At 42.4% G+C, this 20,224-nt stretch overlaps 1 protein-coding gene and 1 long non-coding RNA gene across 2 annotated transcripts in view; one reads left to right on the top strand and one right to left on the bottom strand.

Annotated features, from left to right (window-relative positions):
- LOC115573959 (uncharacterized) overlaps positions 1–20,224 on the top strand; it is a 101,182-nt gene that overhangs the window by 62,645 nt on the left and 18,313 nt on the right. The window lies entirely within an intron of this gene.
- Positions 1,132–15,097, bottom strand: dusp10 (dual specificity phosphatase 10). The gene is made up of 4 exons (XM_030405083.1): positions 14,879–15,097; positions 12,954–13,783; positions 8,125–8,487; positions 1,132–6,735 (listed from the first exon to the last, which is right to left on the bottom strand). Exons 2-4 carry the CDS (start codon positions 13,735–13,737, stop codon positions 6,470–6,472), a joined length of 1,413 nt encoding a protein of 470 aa, XP_030260943.1. The 5' UTR covers positions 13,738–13,783; positions 14,879–15,097; the 3' UTR covers positions 1,132–6,469.

Here is a 20,224-nt window from a genome sequence, read left to right as displayed (position 1 = left end):
TGTGCCTGTTCCTATGGAGAGATCTTGACCCTTAGGCCAGCCTCCCTCAACAACCCCACACCCCTTTCGCTGTTAGCCATGAGGCTGTAGACGGAGTAAATATAGGCCCATAACTCCTGCAGCTATGTGACACATGGTTCAATGGAGGGGAGTGCAGATAATTCACAACTCTGGCTGTGTACTCCACTGGATGCTCAAATGTCAAGAGGCTGAGAGAGGCTGTCTCTTAAAATACACACTGTTGGGCTTGTTTTGTTGTTATTGATCCCAGCGATTAAAGCAAGTCCTGTTATGCTTTTTAGTTTATTCCTGCCCTTCACTGTTTTACAAACTGTATATTCCTGTGCATGTAAGATATCTTGAAAGTTAAAAAAGTCAAAAGCCAGCACCAACAGAAGCTCCTCTCTCGCACAAAAAAAAACCCTGCTCCTGAAACGCCTCCTTAGTAGTCCCGCCTTTTAGTCCTTGACTGTGTGACATCACCATGTCACACATTTGCATTATTTATTTCCGGTAATCTATCCAGTTTGGCACGTAAGAATGTATTGAGTACAGCTGCTCTATTGTTCTTAGCAGTGCAGGGTCAGGTGTATGTGATATTCAAATGCAGATGATAATTGGCTAACGGAACCTTTTAGTTCCCTGAAAAGTAGTTCCACGTACTTTCGATGGAAGCACAGCTAAAGTTCACCAGCTAGTCGCTTACTTTGTCTTCCTGCTGTTTGCTGCAAGCAGGTCGTAAATGTTTAGTGAGTATATAACAACCTTTTGGTTGAAAACAGCGGAAAGCAAGCTGATGAGAGCTGTGACGGTGACTGACAGTTAAATTGTGGGACATAATCTCAAACTAATGAACTGAAAGATGCTGCATGAAACTGTCAGGTGATAATTCTGTGGTTTGTCTCTTCAAACGGTCACTTTCTCATTACACACTGTGATTTGCTCTATTGTGAATATAAAAATATTGATGTTGTATTCAAGTGTTTAGACTCTAAAGTTTAGAGTCTAAACACTTGAATACAACGTGAAACATCTGAGTGTAAGAAACAGAACCATATTACAAACAAAGAAATTAGCTCCTCCGCGTGGGAGGGGGAAACCAGGAGAAAACAAAGCTCGAGGACGCCAAACCAAACTTGAAGCCTCCCTGTTTATTTCAAAGCTCACAAGTAGGGATTACAAAATTACAGTGCTTCAATTGCAACAGTTTAAGGAGTAGTAGGAGAAGAGATGACAGACCAGTTGAGGAATCTTGAGCAAGTCATGCAAAAAAGGTGTGGGAGAAGGCCTCCGTTATAATAGCACCCTTTGTGGAAAAATAAAAATAAATCCATCTGTCCGTAGGTCAGTGCAAAAATAGTAATGAATATATGCATACAAAGAAAATAGATATATATATTTGTATAATGTATATACTTGAACGTTGACTACAGACACAGAGAAAGATAAAGAGACTTGTAGAGCGAAGCCCATTTTCCACCGGAGCCTCTGAGCCCAAAGCGGAGACTCTTAAACAAGTCTAGTCATAAAAGAGCGCACGTTGAACGTGACAGCTTGATATTGTTCTAATACAGAACCGTGTATCCAAATAAAAGGGAACAGATACCCAGATGCCTCTTGGAGCTGTCAGTCAGGCTGTGACCTCTATAGAAAGAGCAGTGTGGGAAAGACAGACAGCACCATAATGACTGCGAGTGTCCCTCACAGACGATGAGCACACAGCATGCTTCGTTTTCCAACCAGAGAGTAATGTACAGTATGACGGTTACATTGTTCAGTCAGATAGATCGTTACATACAAAAAGCCATGTGCCGCTGCAGTCTTAGGAACCAGCAGATGGGACGAAAATTTACATTATTCTTATATAACATTGGCTCAGATGATAAGCACTCTGTCTTTTTTTTTTTTTTTTTTGCAAATCACTGAATATAAATGGACAAACTACAAACGTGTGGTAAATTGTTATCATATACTTTTTTTTTTATCATATTCAAATATATTGTGGAGCACCAGTAGACACCAATGACAACAGCAACAGAAATACAAGTGAGGACGCGTCGTCATTTTCTAAACTTCCTCATCGATAAGTCACACGTGTCAAAAAAAAAAAAAACCTCACTTCAATCTGAGGCTGCAAACTGTTTTTTCATGCTCAAAGTGTTTCTTCTCTCTCAGACCTCACAGAACAAGGAAAGACACAACCTGTTACAGTTTCGTTTGCATAGCATGAATTTTTCACATGAGGGATTTTTGGAACTTATTGTTGTGAATGTTGGTGTTGTAAAACCTTAAAGGGACAGTTGACCCCAAAATCAAAAATACACAATTTTTCCTTTAACCTGTATGGCTATTTAACCATCTAGATTGTTTTAGTTGGGAAGTTTGGGTCGTCTCCACATCTCCACGTGTCTGACTTCTCACCAATATAATGGCCCCCCCAAAAAAATTACCTTTGAGTAGGGGGCTGACCGATATGTTTTTTTCAGGACTGATACTGATCATGAGTAATGAAGGAGACCGAAAACTTCCAAGGAGGCTTGAAACTACAGACAAAGATAGAATGCTGCATCACAGCTAAATTAAAGGTGCTTCACGTAACTTTACTCGCCTAGAACTATTAACCATGTTCAGCTAACTATTTTGCTACATTACAGACACTTCTTCTAAAGTGGTTTCTTCCCTTCAAGGCACTACCTCTTAAGCTTCTCATCTTCTCATGACGGACTCAGGACAGACCACACACTACAACTCACTACTGGCTCTTTTGAGGTAAAAAGTGCTATGAAGCGACAGGATGGGAAGAGGCTAGCTGGTTGGTGTGCTAACAGTACAAAAATGTCCTTGACATGATGTCAGCACTAATTTCTTCAAACTCTGTTGATTGTTTTCATCAACTTTTAAATGTTTTAAAGTAAAATTCTTACAAATATCTCCTTAAATGCATGTTCCAATTTATTCATTTAAAAGAAAACAAACACTAAAACAGAAAAATGCTGTATATGGGCCCCAATTATCTGCCCGGCCAATACTCGGTCTACACCCGATCTTGACCCAGTTCCTCAAGATAAATCACATATCTTGTTGTGAGTCGTTTGATGTAGGAACTATTTTCTTTCTGACAAACTACACCCACTCACTGAATCTCCATGCAGAAGGACGCATGCATAGGGTTTAGCTAAGCTAGCTAGCGTTATAGCCATGGATCTAACAAGAAAAATCGAGATAGAGCATAAAAGGCAGAGCCCAGTTCATTCTTATGAGAGCTGTCTGGTGGCACATGAAGCCAAAAAAGCTCGACTTCCCAGGTTAAAAATGTCCAAGATCTCCCATGTTGAGGGGGCCACAGAGTGTGCACACTTGAAAATTCCGCTGACCGAGTCGGCTAACTTCTGGTTAAGATCCTGGCTACCTTGAATAAGGATAAAATTATTTAATCTTGCGGCTCCTCTGCAGTTTCCAAATCTTATCGGACCAAATGGATCAAATTATGATAGTCAAACGAGTCATTTTGGGGCGGTTGTGAAGCTAAAAAAGAAATGTATCCACCATACAGACACTTAGTGTGTAAGCTAATGGGAAAAAGTATTTTTGGACCCCAGTAGATCACATGATGTTTTAATTAAATGATTACAATTGACTTTGGGGGTTAACTGTCCCTTTACAGAGTGCTTTGAAAACTTGCATTCTCCTTCACCAGGCTGACAAATTTTTGGGTTCAGATGTACTCTTGAAGATGTAATGGTTCACAGAGGCTGTGCGGCGAAATAAATGTTTGTTTTTGGCGCGTTGAAGATAATCCTGTTCGCCCTGTGCTTCATTTTCTTTTCTTTTCATGCAGACAATAGGGAGCTGAACACAAACCAGAGGAGCATATGAACAGGAACAATGATCTGCTTCCATTCAGTTCAGTTAGAACAACAAAATGCTAATTGAAGGCCTCGTGCTCTTTGTTTTTTTGGTCTGAATTTAGGGGTTAAAATTTAGTTGAAGGACTACGTGCTCTGTTACGCTTTAGAAACTTTGACAGCCCTTGGGTTTATGAAATTCAATACCAGTTAAGATTTTTTTTTTTTTACAAATGTGTGGTTCAGGCAAAAACAAAGCAGTCTAGAAAGGAAAGTAACATTTTCCAGACAACAACACTGATGTCCAAAGTCTAAAGTCACAGTCGTTTTGCCAAGACAGGGTCTGTTTACTGTGTGCTAGTAAGGATTCAGGGTAGCAAATCTAGTGACTCACTTGCAGATGATGGAATTAGCTAGCTTCAATCTCAGCTCCGTTGTGAGTCGCACATGCATGGTGCCATGAGAAAATGGTGGCGGGTAAAGATGTTACACCTTCAATATGTAAGAATTTCTTTTATAACTCACTGTGTCCTTGTTGTGATTAGTTTTACTTAAATGAAGATTAAATATGACAATTAACTTTAGTCTTTGTTATCCAATAAATAAAACCAATGGTCCAGGGTTTGACTTTGGGCACGAGGACCATTTTTTTTACCATTGATGCTGAGCCCTGCTGGGAACTTAGATGTTTCCCTTTTTTAAAATTTCCACAACAACTGAAGCGTTATATGTGTGAGAAATTTCGATTCTGGTTGAAAAAAAAAGCAAAAGGTCTGCAGCCTGGATCTGGATGAAGAAGTAGCGCTAGCGAGTTGAGTATATTCTTTTGCCTTTCTCTCCGTATCTACATGTCGTTGTTGTGATCAAAGGTGACTATGCTCGGATGCAACAGGATGAAGGTAAACTTTGTGTGTGTGCATATACTCGTTACTACACTACTGTTTAGTGCGGAGTCGATTTACAATTCACGGTGGTGTTCAGATTCTCCTTCAAGTGCCACCACGAGATCACAGTTAGGCAACAAACGTTTTCACCTCAAAGGCTTTCTTTGAATGCGACTCTGAAATTTCTGCATATGAATCAGGAACCAGCAGAAAAAAAAGTTCAATCAGCACAGCGACCAGGAGGAGCTTCTGCATTCGGCCTCGTTCTGCATTCGTCTGCACGTGATGGTGTGCCGCGCGCAGGCCCAGTGGTGACACATGAATTAAGGCATCGATAGAGGCACTAGAACAGCACGTGACAGCAGCGCTCGCCAATGCTAGGCAGAAGAGCTCACTTAACTGTAGCTTAGTGTCAGCGACGGGGAGTTTGCAAAAGATTAGAACAAGGGTCGCACTGCTCTACTGTACCGCCGCCGTCACACTACACCGTGACCCGCGGGGGGGAAGAGAATGTCTGTCTGTACCTCAACTCTGCTACCACACAGTGGACTAAATCAAAGCTCAAAATTCAGGGCATTTACACACTCACACACACACATATACACACATACACACACATAGCTACATAGAGACGCAGTAGAGTGCATTACAACAGAGCTGGCTCATGGATGAACGGGATCAAAAGAACAGAGGAGACAACAAGCAGGCAGTGAAACTCTTACATTACATTAAACATCACCAGTAGCCCTGTTTTAGATTCACTGATTATTTCAGAGTGTTCTTTCCTCTGCCAGCAGCCATGCATTAAAATAAGCTCTTATGGCTGTCTGGTAATAGATGTATTGCTAAAATATATGCATATGTGGATGAAGGAATGGCAAAAACGAAAAGAAGCAAACACACTAAATATGGATTTCAGTGACCGACATAAACCCACAAAGCCGCACTCAAAAAAAGAAAAAACGACAAACCCCATTTTTTCTGTCTCTTGTACACAAACTGCGTCAAATATTACAGCGTAACTGTATGCACCATAAACATATAGAACTGAACAACAGTAATTACATTAACATCAAAATGGCATTTCAGCAAAGAGCTGGAAATGTTGCGTAATCATTACCGATATATACACATAAGATCAAGGTCTCAGTTGCATTCCACTCTGAAATTATTGCACAGTAAGCCACTGTGGGCTCGTCATGGTCACCCCCATAAACCCCTGTATAAAAATAGAACAACAACAGTAACACACCAAACTTCAAAGTCTTCATCTTTTTTGTTGTTTTTTTGTGTGTGTTTTTTTTTCTTTTTTTTGACAGGCACTGCTGTGGCCAACCCCGCCTGAGTCTGCAAACAGAAACTGTGTGCCACAGTGTGAGCTTTCAGAGTTTCTCTTCTCTGTAATTGCCCCTAAGCACATAGAGTATCTTTTCCCAAAACCGATTTCCTTTCCCCTCATGTTTGCTCCTCTGCGGTCACAGATGGAAAGCTTCCCACTGACCGCCTCTCCTCCCTATCTCTATCTCTCCATCTCTATCGCTCTAACTCGTCCTCTCCTCCGGGACTTCGGCCAGGTCCGAACAGTAGGGATTTTTGGCATTTCTCCTCACCACTGACCCAAAGCTTTGGCACTCCAGAGAGTCCAAGATGAGCACGAGGAGATTCAAGAAGAATACAGTGGCTCTCACAGAGCAGCCGCGAGAGTGAGTACAAGTGTGAGTGCCGAGTCGGCATTTTCGTTTAGACGACGGTTTCCACACCGGTCAGCTTTGGTGTGAGGATTCGTGGCGTTATTCCGTTGTTGAGGTCCTCCTCGAACTCCAACAGCTGGCCCATGAAGTTGAGGTTCGGGGAGATGATGGGCCTCCTGGTTTTGACGAACTTGTAGGCGTCCGTCATGGTCATCCAGGTGTGCTTCATCAGGTAGGCGATCACGATGGTGGCTGAACGAGAAACGCCTGCCTGGCAGTGGATCAGAAGGCCCATACCTGCTTGATGTGCTTCCTCTGCAGGGAGGAACATGGAAACAATCAGAACATGATACAGTAAATGTTAAGTCCCATCGGGGGAAGTTCACTTATCATACATGACATTAAAAAGTTCCCTTGTGACTGGGCATCTACGTCATCAAACCCGTAGAGAATTTTAACTGTAAACTCCCACTCAGATTAAGAATTTTTTCTGGGATGTTTCTTCTAAAATAATAATTTTGGTTTGGGCAAAAACCTTTAAAATCTTTAAAATCACAGAGGCCTGCCGTTATGTGATGGCCTAAAGCGCCATGGAAGCATTATTTTATCAATCTTATTCACACACAGGGAAACACACACAATGCTGTTCAATATTCTGAGGAAATTGGATTATTATAAGATTATTATTATCATAAGTATGTGACAACATTACAGAAACAATTTGTACAGAAAATGGCAAAAACAAGCACTTCTAGTGGACATAACTTCTTGCCCCAAAGGATTCAATTGCAGCAATCACAGCCATGTTACAGCAGTTTAAAAAAGACCAGAATCCCCCGTTAAAATGTACGATTAAATGAAGGCTAACACCATTCACTAAAAATGCTTTCTCCTGAAATACCTTGTAATTTTTATTTATAAATTATAAATTGCAAGAATTTTAACTTTCAGAGAAATGTTGATCTGCACAACTTTTACTGTGTCAAAACCTTCCTAAAATGAAATCAACTTTAGATAAATGACTTAAGAGTGACAATGTCTAAAAGGTCCATTCATAATCCTTCATTAATAGACCTTCTTTCTAACCTACTATAATGTTTCCCAAAATTAAGGTCGAAAAGGTAAATCTCACAATCAGAAGATCCATCCATCCATTTTCTGTAACCGCTTTATCCCTTTTATGGGGTCGCGGGTTCTTTTGCTGGAGCCAATCCCAGCCGTCTCTGGACGAGGGCAGGGTACACCCTGGACAAGTCGCCAGCTCATGGCAGGGCCCTCACTGATGGCAGAGGCTGCCATGCAAGGTGCCAACCGCACATCAGGAGCAATTTGGGGTTCAGTATCTTGCTCAAGGACACTTCGACATGCAGCTCAGTTCAGCCTGAATCTGGGATTTGAACCAGCGACCTTCCGATCACTAGCTGACCTGCTCTACCCACTGAGCTACAGCCGCCCCACGGTCATGAGATGATAAGAAAAAAATCATATTTCTGGTAGATATAGTTCATGAAATTCCATTTTTTTTACACAAATTTTTACACAAATTGTTCTTTCTTGTTTGTTTTTGTTCCCCTTACATGATGGAGGTGGATAATGTTCCTGTTTGTTTACCGCTTCAATGTTTTGTCTCTGAAAAGTTATGAATAAAAGATATAAGAATACCCACATAGTTATATTGCTTAAAGCTCAAAAGAGGTTTCGTACCTATGAATTCAAACGCCTCCTCGAAGTACTGCCGCAGGTTCTGCTTGTTGCTGTCTGTGGCGGGGAGGCGCTTGTAGATGAAGAGGCCTGTGTCGTAGTGGTAGAGCGGCAGGTGGGTGGTCACGTTGAGGATGTAGCCAATGTTGTAGCGCTGCAGCAGGTTGATGTCCTGAGCGTCGTGCTCGTTCCCCAGGTAGAGAAAGGGCAGGATTGGCGTCAGCTCTGCGTTCTCGATGTCCGGGGTGGAGGGCAGGGAGTGAGGTAGCGCCAGGCCGGCAGCTGCGCCGGTGTCCAAACCTTCGTGGAGGTGCAGCGAGTGCTCACACAGGTTCTCGTGGCTCTGTCTGAAGCAGCTAAGTCCTCCTGTGGAGCAGAAACGATTGCGACATGAGCTCAAAATTACCACTAGCGCAGGGTGAGCAGGAAGTATTTAGCTTAGAAAAAAAATATTTACTGTAAAACAACCTTGTCTTATTTACTTTATTTTCATGTCACCACAAACTGACCTTGTTGGTCTCCTTGGATGAAGCAAACACTGCCAGGGGTTAAGGGTTCGATTCCCACTGGAGCACTCCATGCTAAAAATACATGCATCTGTCCGCCACATGGCACACATTACAACCAAGTGGGACGGGTACGCTTTGCATACACATCTGATAAGAGCAACGGCAACTCGCTTCAAAAAGCTCTGAAGCACTAAAACGGTACGGAAAGCTCTCAATTCTGAGACCACGCTGCACATTTGGTTGTGAATTTAATGTCTCCATTTGGATATTAAATCGATATGAAGGGACTGGCAGTGTTTCTGTCTCAGACAACTGACAGTAAACTTCATTTTGAGGAGAGAAAATCTTAAAAATAGCTACAAATACTGTTTCCACTAGCTGAGCGGCGCCATGAGAAATCCCCCTTGTTAATCTGCAGGTAAATAAACATCCTTAACGCTTAATATACTTCTCGCTGGACATCTGCACTTCTCCAAAATAACTGGTTTGCACCTGTTGCCAGTGGTGGGAAAGTTTCCCTTCAGCTCACGAGTTATGTGTAGGGGTGTGGAAAGTCTCTCATACAAACACACAGACACACACACACACACACACACACACACACACACACAGTATCAGTCCATGTATTGTTCACATTGCGAGAGCTGACATCATGCCATGTGAGGTCATCACACAACTTCCACTTGGTGACCGGGCAGGTGGGGATCTCCTGTCAACTGTCAGGGCAGTGAATTCACCACCAGGGACAAAGACATTAACCTGATGTTGTGGTTCAGTCCTCACTGCGATGAGGTGTCATGGTAATAATAAGACCACAGTAAAAGAAACGAAAGGGAAGTTTTCACAGGTTATCTGACACCAGACGTTAAAGGTAAATTCCACTGGTACTGATATTTTTTTAACACGTCCAACAATTTGAATCCAAACACAAAGCTGCATGCATGAATTCAAAAACCTTGTCTGTATTGAACATCGACAAATGGTCGTAACTTACACGCTCTGTCACAGTTTAAACAAGTTACGAGATCAGAATTTTTGACAGCCACTTCGCCAGACTGCATTTTACTTCAAATTTGTGGCTTATTAGAAAAATCTTGCCTAAAAAAAGGTTGTCAAAAAATCGAGATTTCAGTACTTTTGTATGTATTTACTTGTTTTTCTGGCCATCTTACTTCAATATTCGGTCTCCCTTTAGTTCTGTTTTGGTCTCCACCAACTCCCAGGGGAGATATCTGGCTCTTTAGCTGCTAAACTCTCTGATATGTTCACAAGCTAGTTGCTAACTCTGTCCGTCATTTTGTTGCGGACCGCAGAGTGTAGGCAGTGCAACTGTCACAGCTTTTTCACAGAAAACAAGGTTGAAGAGAGCAGTGGGAATGAACCAAAACAACACACTTGCAGGAAGTAAATGTCTGCTCATGTATTTGAAAGCGCAGTCAAGTGGCTATGCTAGTGAAAACCGCTTCCTACTTTGGCTCAAACTAAACCAACATCTTTCTCTTAAGGTCCGAGTCAGCTGAAAAAACATACGTTTCCTAGTAAACTGAAAATAGCAGAACCTCCAGTGGCAGCACGCTGTGAGATGAAATCTGTCGAGTGTGGCCAGTCCGTCATTAAATGCTCCGCTATGTTCACAAGCTGGATGCAAGGTCTGTGTGTTGTTCGGTTATGAGCAGGTAGTGTCAGCAGCGCATTTATTAGAAGCTTTTTCACCAGAAAAGGAGGTTGAAGACGGCATTGAGAGCGAACTTAAACGAAACACATTTTTGAAAGCTAACATCTCTTTGCTAGCATCAACAGTCAATGCAAGTTGCTAAGCTAGTCGCGTAGTGAACTGTGAAAACCGCGTCCCCGTCTTTCTTTTCAGGTCGGAGTCAGCTGATAAACCACACTTTTCCTAGTAAACTGAGAATAACAGAAGCTCCAAACGTGGCACATTGGTGTGAGATGAAATCTGTCAAGTGTGATCGTCTGTCATTATCTCTCAACTAAACTCACAGGGGAAAACATGAAAACTGTGCCTATCACTTTCATAAGCCACGGGTTCGGTTCCTGCTCAGAAACTACCACTTCTGCCTCGCAGAGGCCTCTCACACCACAGACCTGCTGTTTCCAGCCCTTACCCTAAACCTCCAACACCACTGACACGTTGTTTATGGCAATTCTGACGGATTAAATGTAACCTATTACTGCTCTCTGAGCTGCAGCACGGCAGCGGCGGAAGATTTTTGTGGTTCCAGTGAAGCAGAGAATCACACAACAACAGTGTGACGATAAATCCTGACTAAAGTGTGCTGGTAACAGAGCAAACATGAGTAAATTATTCAGCAGCGTTCATGCACACACATTCCAAATATGTCACCAGTGCTACGAGTAATGATCAAAATCCTCAGACTACGTCGCCAAGTTAGAAAGCTCTTATACGTATAAGGAAATAAAGTCTTAGTCACTACAGCGATCTGAGACTATCAGTGTTACTTCTACTGGTTTTGAATTACTGCGTTACAGTAAACTGATGTCATTTTGTTTTTACTTGCCTTACATTCCTACTTGTTCCAATAGGTGATCTTACCAACTTATACATTTTATCCCCATTCATGATGATTATTTATTCATTTGTTATTTATGATATTGTGAAAGCACCAACAGTCATGCCAACAATATTCTCACAAGTATTCGGTAAAAGAATATCATGGTGTTTGATTTTGTCGCCTAGTCCTACCATTTAAGAAGTGTTCACCCAAAAATGATAATACAGTCATTATCTATTCATCCTCATGCTGATGGAACATCTGGTGAAGTTTTGTAGTCCACAACACATTTCGGGAGCTTCACAGCAAAACAGCATTGCAGCATTTTTCTAAACAACTGAAGTGGATGGGGGGGGGCAGCTGGAAAAATACACAAAATGGCTCCTTACACCTCGTCCAGAAGAACCCAGATATCCCATATTGATTTGAAAAGATTGTTATTTACACCCTTCACTGTCGCCACAAAGCTCAAAAGCGTTAGCTTTCACCCCGTCTAGACAGAGTGCACCTGCTTGACCTCGCGTTGAAAATGTAAATAATGCCTCTTTCAATTTAATTTGGGATCTCATGGCTTCGTGACACTTGAATTGCACCGCACAAGCTGTATCGAGCTATTTTATATTTTTGGCTGTCTTTCTACGTTATGAAAGAAGTCCCCGTCTATTTCAGTTGCTTAGGAGAATGCTGAAACGTTGTTTTGCCGCAAAACTCCAGAAATGTTTAGTGGACTACAAAACTTCACCTGACTTTTCATCCGCATGAGGTTGAATAGATAATACATACGTTTTCTGACGGTGAACATTTTTGGGTGGACTCATCCTTTAAGGGTGCGTATTAGAAGGATTATTCAGAATGGGACCAAAAGCCAAGTTTTTTGACTATTAAATCATACATACAAAGTGTTTTGGTCGTTTAGGCTACAATCAACATGTCAATTTCAACACATGGGATAAGAAAAAAGGTCTTGTAATGCAGATAAAGACGTCAGGCTAAGCCATTCAAATCCCTCAGCAGAGAGGATGCCTTTGCATTTTGCAAGGAATTAAGCCCGGCGAAGAAAGACCAAGACAGTCTGCCTGTTCCTCCCACCGAGGCGAGCTTCAGACAGACACCGGCGCAGGATGAGAGCCTCGTCCATCAAAGCACACAAGAGGACGAAAGGCGCGAAGAAGAGGAGAGATCAAGGTGCTGTGATCTTGCGGCTAGACGGTGACTCGGAGGCATTCAGGAAGCACTCGCGCAGCCCAGCCCCCAACACGACATGCTGCTCCAGCTTCAAACACACACACACACACACACACGCCAAAGATAGAAAACATGGCAGCGACCCAGGGAATGCTATCTCGGTAGACCGCCTTATTTACTAACAGCTGCTTCTTACTGCCTGCAAAATGCTTAATATGTGTCATATAGAAAGCTGGTGCGGAGTGTGTGCGTAAGGCAGAGTGTGCATGGGCTTGTACGTGCAGAAGATGTTGTAAGAGCTGACAGGAGGAAAAAACAATCTACAACCAGTGTGTTTACAGACAACATCAGCTGACCAAAACAATAAAGGGGAAAGTTTAACAGGCTTTGCACACATTGTTATGCAGCCACACTAGTTTCATATCAGTTTATATTGCCACTAAGCTTCCAGCACTGCTAAATCGGACATTGCTTTCAGATGTCTGATCTGATTTACTCTCTCCGGAGTCAAACTAAAGCCCATGAAATTGTGGTTTCTATCCCTTTTCATACAGGAAAGCCTTTTCCCCCTCTTGCCCAAGCCTTGACAAACCCTCTTAGGTGTTACCTTTGAGGATGATGGGGTCCTTGCCCTCCCTCCTCAGTGACTCCAGGACCACATGCAGTGGCTGGGAGAACGTCAGCCTGCCCGGGTCCGTGGTGCTCTCGTCGTAAACCACAATCTCTTTGGAGAAGATGCCCTTATAAGAGTCCTTGCCCTCACGGCAGGATATGAGGTCCAGCACAGTGATCTTGCCCTGCTGCAGCCGTCGCCGGCTGATCTTGTCGGAGCAGTTGATGTGCACGGCCCCCCGGATGTGGCTCTTGTTGTACTCCATGAAGGGCCGGCAGTCGATGATAACCGGTATGGGCCCCACAGGGTGTCCCATGGGGCAGCGAGTCATCCGTTTGGCCAGCTCATTGGGGTGGATGACCCTCACGGCTGACAGGGCCTTCGGGGTGCCAGGGGTGAGACTGGGGGCGCTTAATGCTTCATGGTTGCTGACCATAGGAGTCGGGGCACCAGCATAGCTGAGGTTAGGGCTGCTGGCGCTCACCTGGCTGTGGTTGAGGCTCTGGCTGTCCTTCTCATAGGTAGTCACAGAGCAGCAGCTGGCACTGCTGCACCCACACGACAACGAGCGCGTGGAGCCCTTGGATGAGGGCATATACGTTACAAGATTGGCCGTCGCCCGGATCTTCACCACGGTGGTGCTGATGACTGTCTTGCTGCTGCTGGTGGTGGCGATGGAGTCCAGGTAGCTGGTGTCCAGGCGCAGTTGGAGTTCCTGAGGTCGAATCGGCCTTGGCAGCGCCACCACAATTCTGTCGTCAAGAGGAGATGGAGGCATGGGGAGGCCGAGGGCTGGACGTTTACGGAGAAGTCAACAAGCCGCTCTGTGGAGACAGGGGCAAGAAAAAACTGTTGGGTTCAATGAATTATGCGTCCAGCGGAGAGCACAAAGGTGGACCTCTTGTCTGTTTGATCAACATGCAAACTAGAGAACGCCTGCTGGAGCCAAATATTAGTAGTGTCAACACCTGCAGGGCTACACCCAACTTGGTGGGAAAATGTGGGTGTGACAGACTGGCCACTAATAATAAACAGTGAAATCATCACAGAGCCTGGTGTAACTGAATCACTTTGTAATTAATATGAATCATCCTCCAGATACTGTACGTGTGTGTGTATGAGAGTGAGAGAGAGAGTGTGTGTGTGAGTAAATGAGAGAGTGTGTGGTGCTGAATATTTCATCCCAACTCTGCTTCTCTGTCTGCTCCAAAGCTTTTATAACAAGAGAGGGGGAGAAAAAAGAAAAAAAGATAAAATACTGCATCAACGCTACGCCGCAGTTTGCTCTCTCCCCCAAATGGAAAGTCAGGGTACAAAAAAAAAAAAAAAAAGAAGGGTGGCAATTCCTTTTGATCAGCAGCCTGAGCGTTTTTAAAAGCATGTCATCCTGGCATATTATGTAAAGACACCCGCCGAGCACTGCCTGTCCCGGCCATTGGCATCCTTTAGACACGGTGCAGCTTCAAGCAAAGGCACAAAATCATTCATGGCCAAAATTCATTGAAGAAACCGGCATGAGAACGTGCCGAGAATATGATATGGCTCTCAGGACGAGACGAACTGATCAGATGAGCTGAACACGGCAGGAAATTCAATTTCACACTGCTGTGTGACAAAGAAAGGAAAATAAAAATAGAGAATAAAAGCGAGGAGGATGCGTTTGAAAGCTGGAGGTTGCAACTTTGTCGCAGCGGTGAGATTTAACAGAGATAACAGCTGTGATTAAAAAAAAAAAAATTTAAAATTAAAAAAAAAAAAAAATTTATACCAGGAGGATATCAACCACTAATCAGCTCGAAATGGATGCACGCAATTAGATATTCCTCTTCATTAATTATAGAATCGAGTGAAATCTCTATGACATTGCATTTCAACAACAACTTGAACACTAACCCCCCCAAAAAACTATTTGCTCTTACCGGTGTGTGTCGCGGGTCACTGTAGACGGATTTGTGGTCTCCGCTCGCAGACAGCGTTGCCTCCATTCAGTCCGTCCCGGTGTTGTGGAGCGGCAACATTTTTTAGTACTTTTACCCCTGCTCTCCCCAGAAATAATATTGAAGGAAGTCTGCCAGCCTACAGAAGTTGCGCAGCGGGATTGACGCGCGTCTGAGCCAATGCGCGACCTCATTAATATTAAACGCGCTCCGTCTGTACAGTGAGGTCCGGCCCTGCGGTGGGCGGGGCCTGGCCGGGCTGCGTTGCCTCTCTCCGTCGCTCGAGCTGCCTTCAGTCGAGTCCCACGTACGAGCAGGGGATGATGTCACTGGCAGCCAATCAAAAGTCTCTCCAGGAGGCTCGAGGAAGAAGACGCGGTGCCTTCACGTGCTGCTCGTAAAGTCTCGACGTACAGTGAAGTAGCTGAGCCGCCACCAAGGAGATATCAAGAGTGAAACAGAGGCACTTTGTGCTGCAGTGGGAAAAGACGAGCGAGCAAAAGCAAATAAGACATGTAAATATACATATATGCAAACATTATTACTCTGGAGCAAGAATATTCACAAATCTCAAAAAAATAAATATTCAGATATGTCACAGAATAAACAATCAAGTGAGACACTATAATATCTGTGACTGATTTTGAGTAGTGCAGTTTGTTTAATAATCACAGTGATGGATGACTAAAACGAAAGTCAGATATTTTTTAGTAGACCTCCAGACAAATTCCTTGCCACACCATAAACGCAGTATTGACAGAAGATAAAGTTGAAAATTGGACCTAGAATTTGAGACTTGCTACAAAAACAAATGTCAAGTTTCAGTGTATCTCTGGCCTGCCAATATTTGTGTTGGCAACTGGGGAAACTCACAGTGAGGATGCATATTATTTGCCATAATGTAAACTCTTGACGCACAGTAAAGTAGCTGAGCCGCCAACGAGGAGATAACAGTGTAAAATAGAGGCACTTTGTGCTGCAGTGGCAAAAGACAAGCAATTAAAAGCAAATTAGACATGTTAATATTCAGATTTCAGATTTCTTTGTATTTACTCTCAACCACTTCATCGTGGGGTTGGAGTACAAACACAAAACAAAACCCTATTACAGTGGTAAACAAGAAGAACAGATACACAACTACACCGTACACAACCCAAGTTATTTAAAGAGAGGCCAAACATTGCTCAAAAATGTTCCTAATTTACATATAATCTTTGTTTTACCAGTCTTCAATAACAGTGTGAGTGTAGACATAGACGGAAGATTAACAAAGTATTTTAGCGAATATTTATTTCTGTCATCAACCATGATGGTGTTTTTACACTCAAACAAAACACGTTATTCTTCCCCTCAGCAATTCTCACCACATGGACGCACCGCCAATTTTCACAAAGTAAATACTCTTTCAATTCACAGTGTAGATCACATGATGACTTATACTCCAGAGTTCATAATGCCACTTGCTCTTTTAACTTCTGCTCGACTGCGAATTTCAGTCATTTAATACTATCACATCTCTGAACCCACCAAATGTTTGAAAGCCAATCTGCGGTGATACGTACATTCCAGTTGCATACAAGGGAAATAAACAGTTACGCATCGCACACTGAAATATCCTAATATCCCGACTAATTTAGAGTAAAGGGCACTTTGTTTAATAATGTGATGGACGATTACACACAATTAAGAAGTCAACAAGCCATTAAAAATAAAAGAGCAGGTATAGAGACTAATTTTCTGAATTCCAAACACCTTGGTGGAATAAATGAAGCCTCCGTTTGTTGTTTCAAGTTTCAAGATACATGTATTAGTCATTATACAGCAGAAATGTTGTGTTTATGTTGTGCTAAAATAGTAGGTCCTGGTCTTGTTCACACAGACTCTCTGTCAAACTGTCATCGATTACGGGAACACCAGAATACAACAGAGCCATCTTTAATGTTTTAGTAACAGGTGTGCTGTAAGTCAAACAAACAGAATCCCCTGTTCCTCAGTCAATGAGCCGACCTTCCACCACATTTAAATTAAATCTGTTATGTTTTTCAGACATCCCGCCGACGAATACTTGTAACAGACAAACAACAGACCCTTCTCCTGACAAACATTTCAACTTAAAGCAGGAAAAGCACATGTGGACTTTATAACATAAATGATGGCTGCGTTCCATTTAGGTGAACTGGTTCCGGGGCTCATGTAAGGCGCATGCTCCCCCCCTGACATGACTTTATTGGACACCCAATAGAATGGAGCCATTGTTAACACAACTGGTCACACCTGTGCTGTGACAGCCCAACATGTCAGCTGTGAAAAAGGATTTAATGGGACCAAAACTGCGACCTCCTTGGAGAAAAGATAATCAACAACATATCAATGCCAATAAGAGTCAGGTGCGTTTCTTTAAACTGAAATATCTCCAGGTCCTTTATCTTTTCATTCTCTGTCATTTCATTTCCTTACCAGTCTTTTTCCAGATGAATCATTTGAAGGCCTGCTGAGATTGTCAGACAATATCAGCACGTTTATGACCAAACAAACCACTTCTACATTTTGATATTCCTTCAGCTGCACCTCCCCTGATGTGACTGTTGGTGACGGGGTTTTGTCTTTCCAGTTTTCCTTCAGGTGTCAGTTACTAGTCCAGCCACTTTGAAAGGAGGTCGAACATATATGACCAATGCAAACTCCAACCCACTCGCCAGGATCAAATGTTGTCAGTTAAAATTTCTGCGACCCACTGATACATACACTGTAGGTCTCATGTGTACCATACAGACATGTCTACACTGTTGTCATATCAGGTTCCTATTACATGTTTATGACCTGACCTTCATATCAGGATTTAGAGGGGAGGGTGGTAGAGTTACAGAAGAGAAGGCCAGATATTCCTGAGTAGACCTCCGAAGAAATTTCCACCTTGTTTGGTGAGGAAAGCCTTTTTTTTTATGGGAAGTCAGCACATCCTCTGCCATGTTTGTGGCGACCAAAGCAGATATTTTAAGCCAAAACAACGATCTGTCCTAACAATACCCAAGTGGATTTTGTACTTAAACCAAGACAGACCATAAGTGCAGTTTTGTCATAAAATAAAAGTGTCATTATATCTGTGGTTTGCTAATATTTACTCTGGCAACTGGGCTGGCAGCCCAAACTCACAGCGAGGGCACACATATATGCCTTTAGTCGGGGAAAGTTTGACTTTATGAATAAACTGTCACCATAAAAACTCTCTCTCCCAATTGTCCAGTGATTATATTGATATTTCCCACAGCACTTGAAGGCAGTATTACATAAGTGCGTATGACAAAACCAGACAAGCCTGACAAAGCAAGTTTCCTTTACCATCCTCAATAAAACTGGTTAACCAAACTGAGGTTAACTGTGTTCTTTGTTAGAATAAACAAATTAAAGGTCATTAGCTGTATATATTTCCTCATATCAAATGACCTTTAAAAGCACAGAGAAGTGCTTAAAGTAACCAGACTGTAATGAAAGAACAAACACTGTCCTACTTGTGTTAGACAGCTGACCTGTGAGTGAGACAGGGCGGTAACATCATTGGTGGTAATAAGTAGGTGTCTTTGGCAGGAGTGCTATTAAGCAAGTGCCAAGTTGGCTGACTGCACCGTCCCATATGACAGGACCCATGTTGCACTGAAAGGGTCTCGCTGGCTTCAAATCCCAAATACAATCTGAGCTCTCTATTTATCCTCATTGGCAACCTGAAACAATGCAGGGCATGTATTAATGCTTCTATTATTAGCCCCCTGTACAGTTATTTATAAATGGACACAGCTGATCAAAGCCGATGCAGATTGGATTCCCAGCTACTCCTGTTTCACTTGTGATGAAGGGTAAGCGAACAAGCACCCCCTGCCTTCACGAGAGACTCAAAGGTTTGGTGTTTTTTGCAATGAAGCGGTCTTGCTTTTACTGTTATCATTGTTTTATTCATATAAAATCAATAGAATAAATGTAAAATGTGTCATTCTAAAAGGCTAATTTGTTATTTTGACCTCCATAAAATAACATTTACCTGACACTGTATATCCAGAGTCTGTGGTTTAAGGTTTATTTGATAAATTGTAGGACAAAGTGTTCCTTCATACTGGAGTGGAAAGTAACTAAGTACATTTACTCACATATTGTACTCTCTTTATGCATCTTTCTTCTTCTCCTCCACTACATTTAAGAGGGAAATACTAAGCTTTTTTACTATCTGACAGAAAGTCAATTTCCAAATCAGGATCGCACAGACAAAACACAAACTTTCTAAAATACAATGTGTTGTTAAAGATTAGGCCCAACGGGGTAAAATTATCCAATAAGAGTGAAATGTGACTTGCACATTTTTAAACTTTTGATTTATTTATTTATTTATTTTTATTTATTTATGTTGTTTGTTTCGGGCATGTCAATTCATAAGCATCACATTTCATCATTGTTCAAATAATACAACACACATGGCCGAAAGGGAAAAGCGGGAGAAGCCAAAGCTTATCAAGTCCCGCCCCCATTACCCACAGTATAAAATCTTCATTCTGATCTTTTCTTGTCTTTTGCAAATTACTTTTTTCTTTTCTTCTCTTTTTTTCTTTTGTTATGACCTTTGACAAAACATATTACAGCAGTAGCATACAGAGCTGAATTCAAGCTCTAGACAGTACATACAGATTACATGTGTGTCTGCACATGTGTCCATATTAGTCCATCATGAGTGAACAACAGTCTCATCTTATGGCCTCATCTTATAGCCAGGCTTGCCACAAAGTCAGAATATCCAATTGAGAGAGAGCAAAAGTCCAGTGTATTTATTATTTGTTGAGATGGTGTTGGGATGGTGTAAGAGCCCTTTAATGCATTTTCATGTTATTCATCAGTCTCCTCTGCAGCTTTTATCGCTGCTAGCTTCGCCATGTCCTCCCGATTGGTGGCTACATCAACTCGCATCTGTATCACGAAGTCGCGGATTGTTGTGATGTCAGAGCATATCCCGACCACAGCACTCCGAGTATTGGCGTTGTCCGCCCTCGCACTGGTCTGCTCAGTAGCGATCTTTCTCATTTTCCAATAAAACTTAAACTACGTGCTTTGCTTTACTTGAGTAGAGTTTTGGATTCCAAACTTGTACTTGTAATGGAGTATGTTTTGATGGCAGTATCTTGTCCTCCAGTATTTTAAAGGGATAAAAAATTATTCATCATTATCTAACTCACCCTTATGCTGATAAAGTGTCATGTAAAGCTTCATAGTCCACAAAACTTTCCTGGAGCTTCACAGCAAAACATCGCCAGCTTTCTCCTAAACAACTGAAGTAGATGGCTCCGTACA

Source organism: Sparus aurata, chromosome 22, assembly GCF_900880675.1.
Source record: "Sparus aurata chromosome 22, fSpaAur1.1, whole genome shotgun sequence".
NCBI classification, from domain to species: Eukaryota; Metazoa; Chordata; class Actinopteri; order Spariformes; family Sparidae; genus Sparus; species Sparus aurata.
Note: the sequence above shows the minus strand (reverse complement) of the source record. Positions and strands in the feature narration are given on the sequence as shown.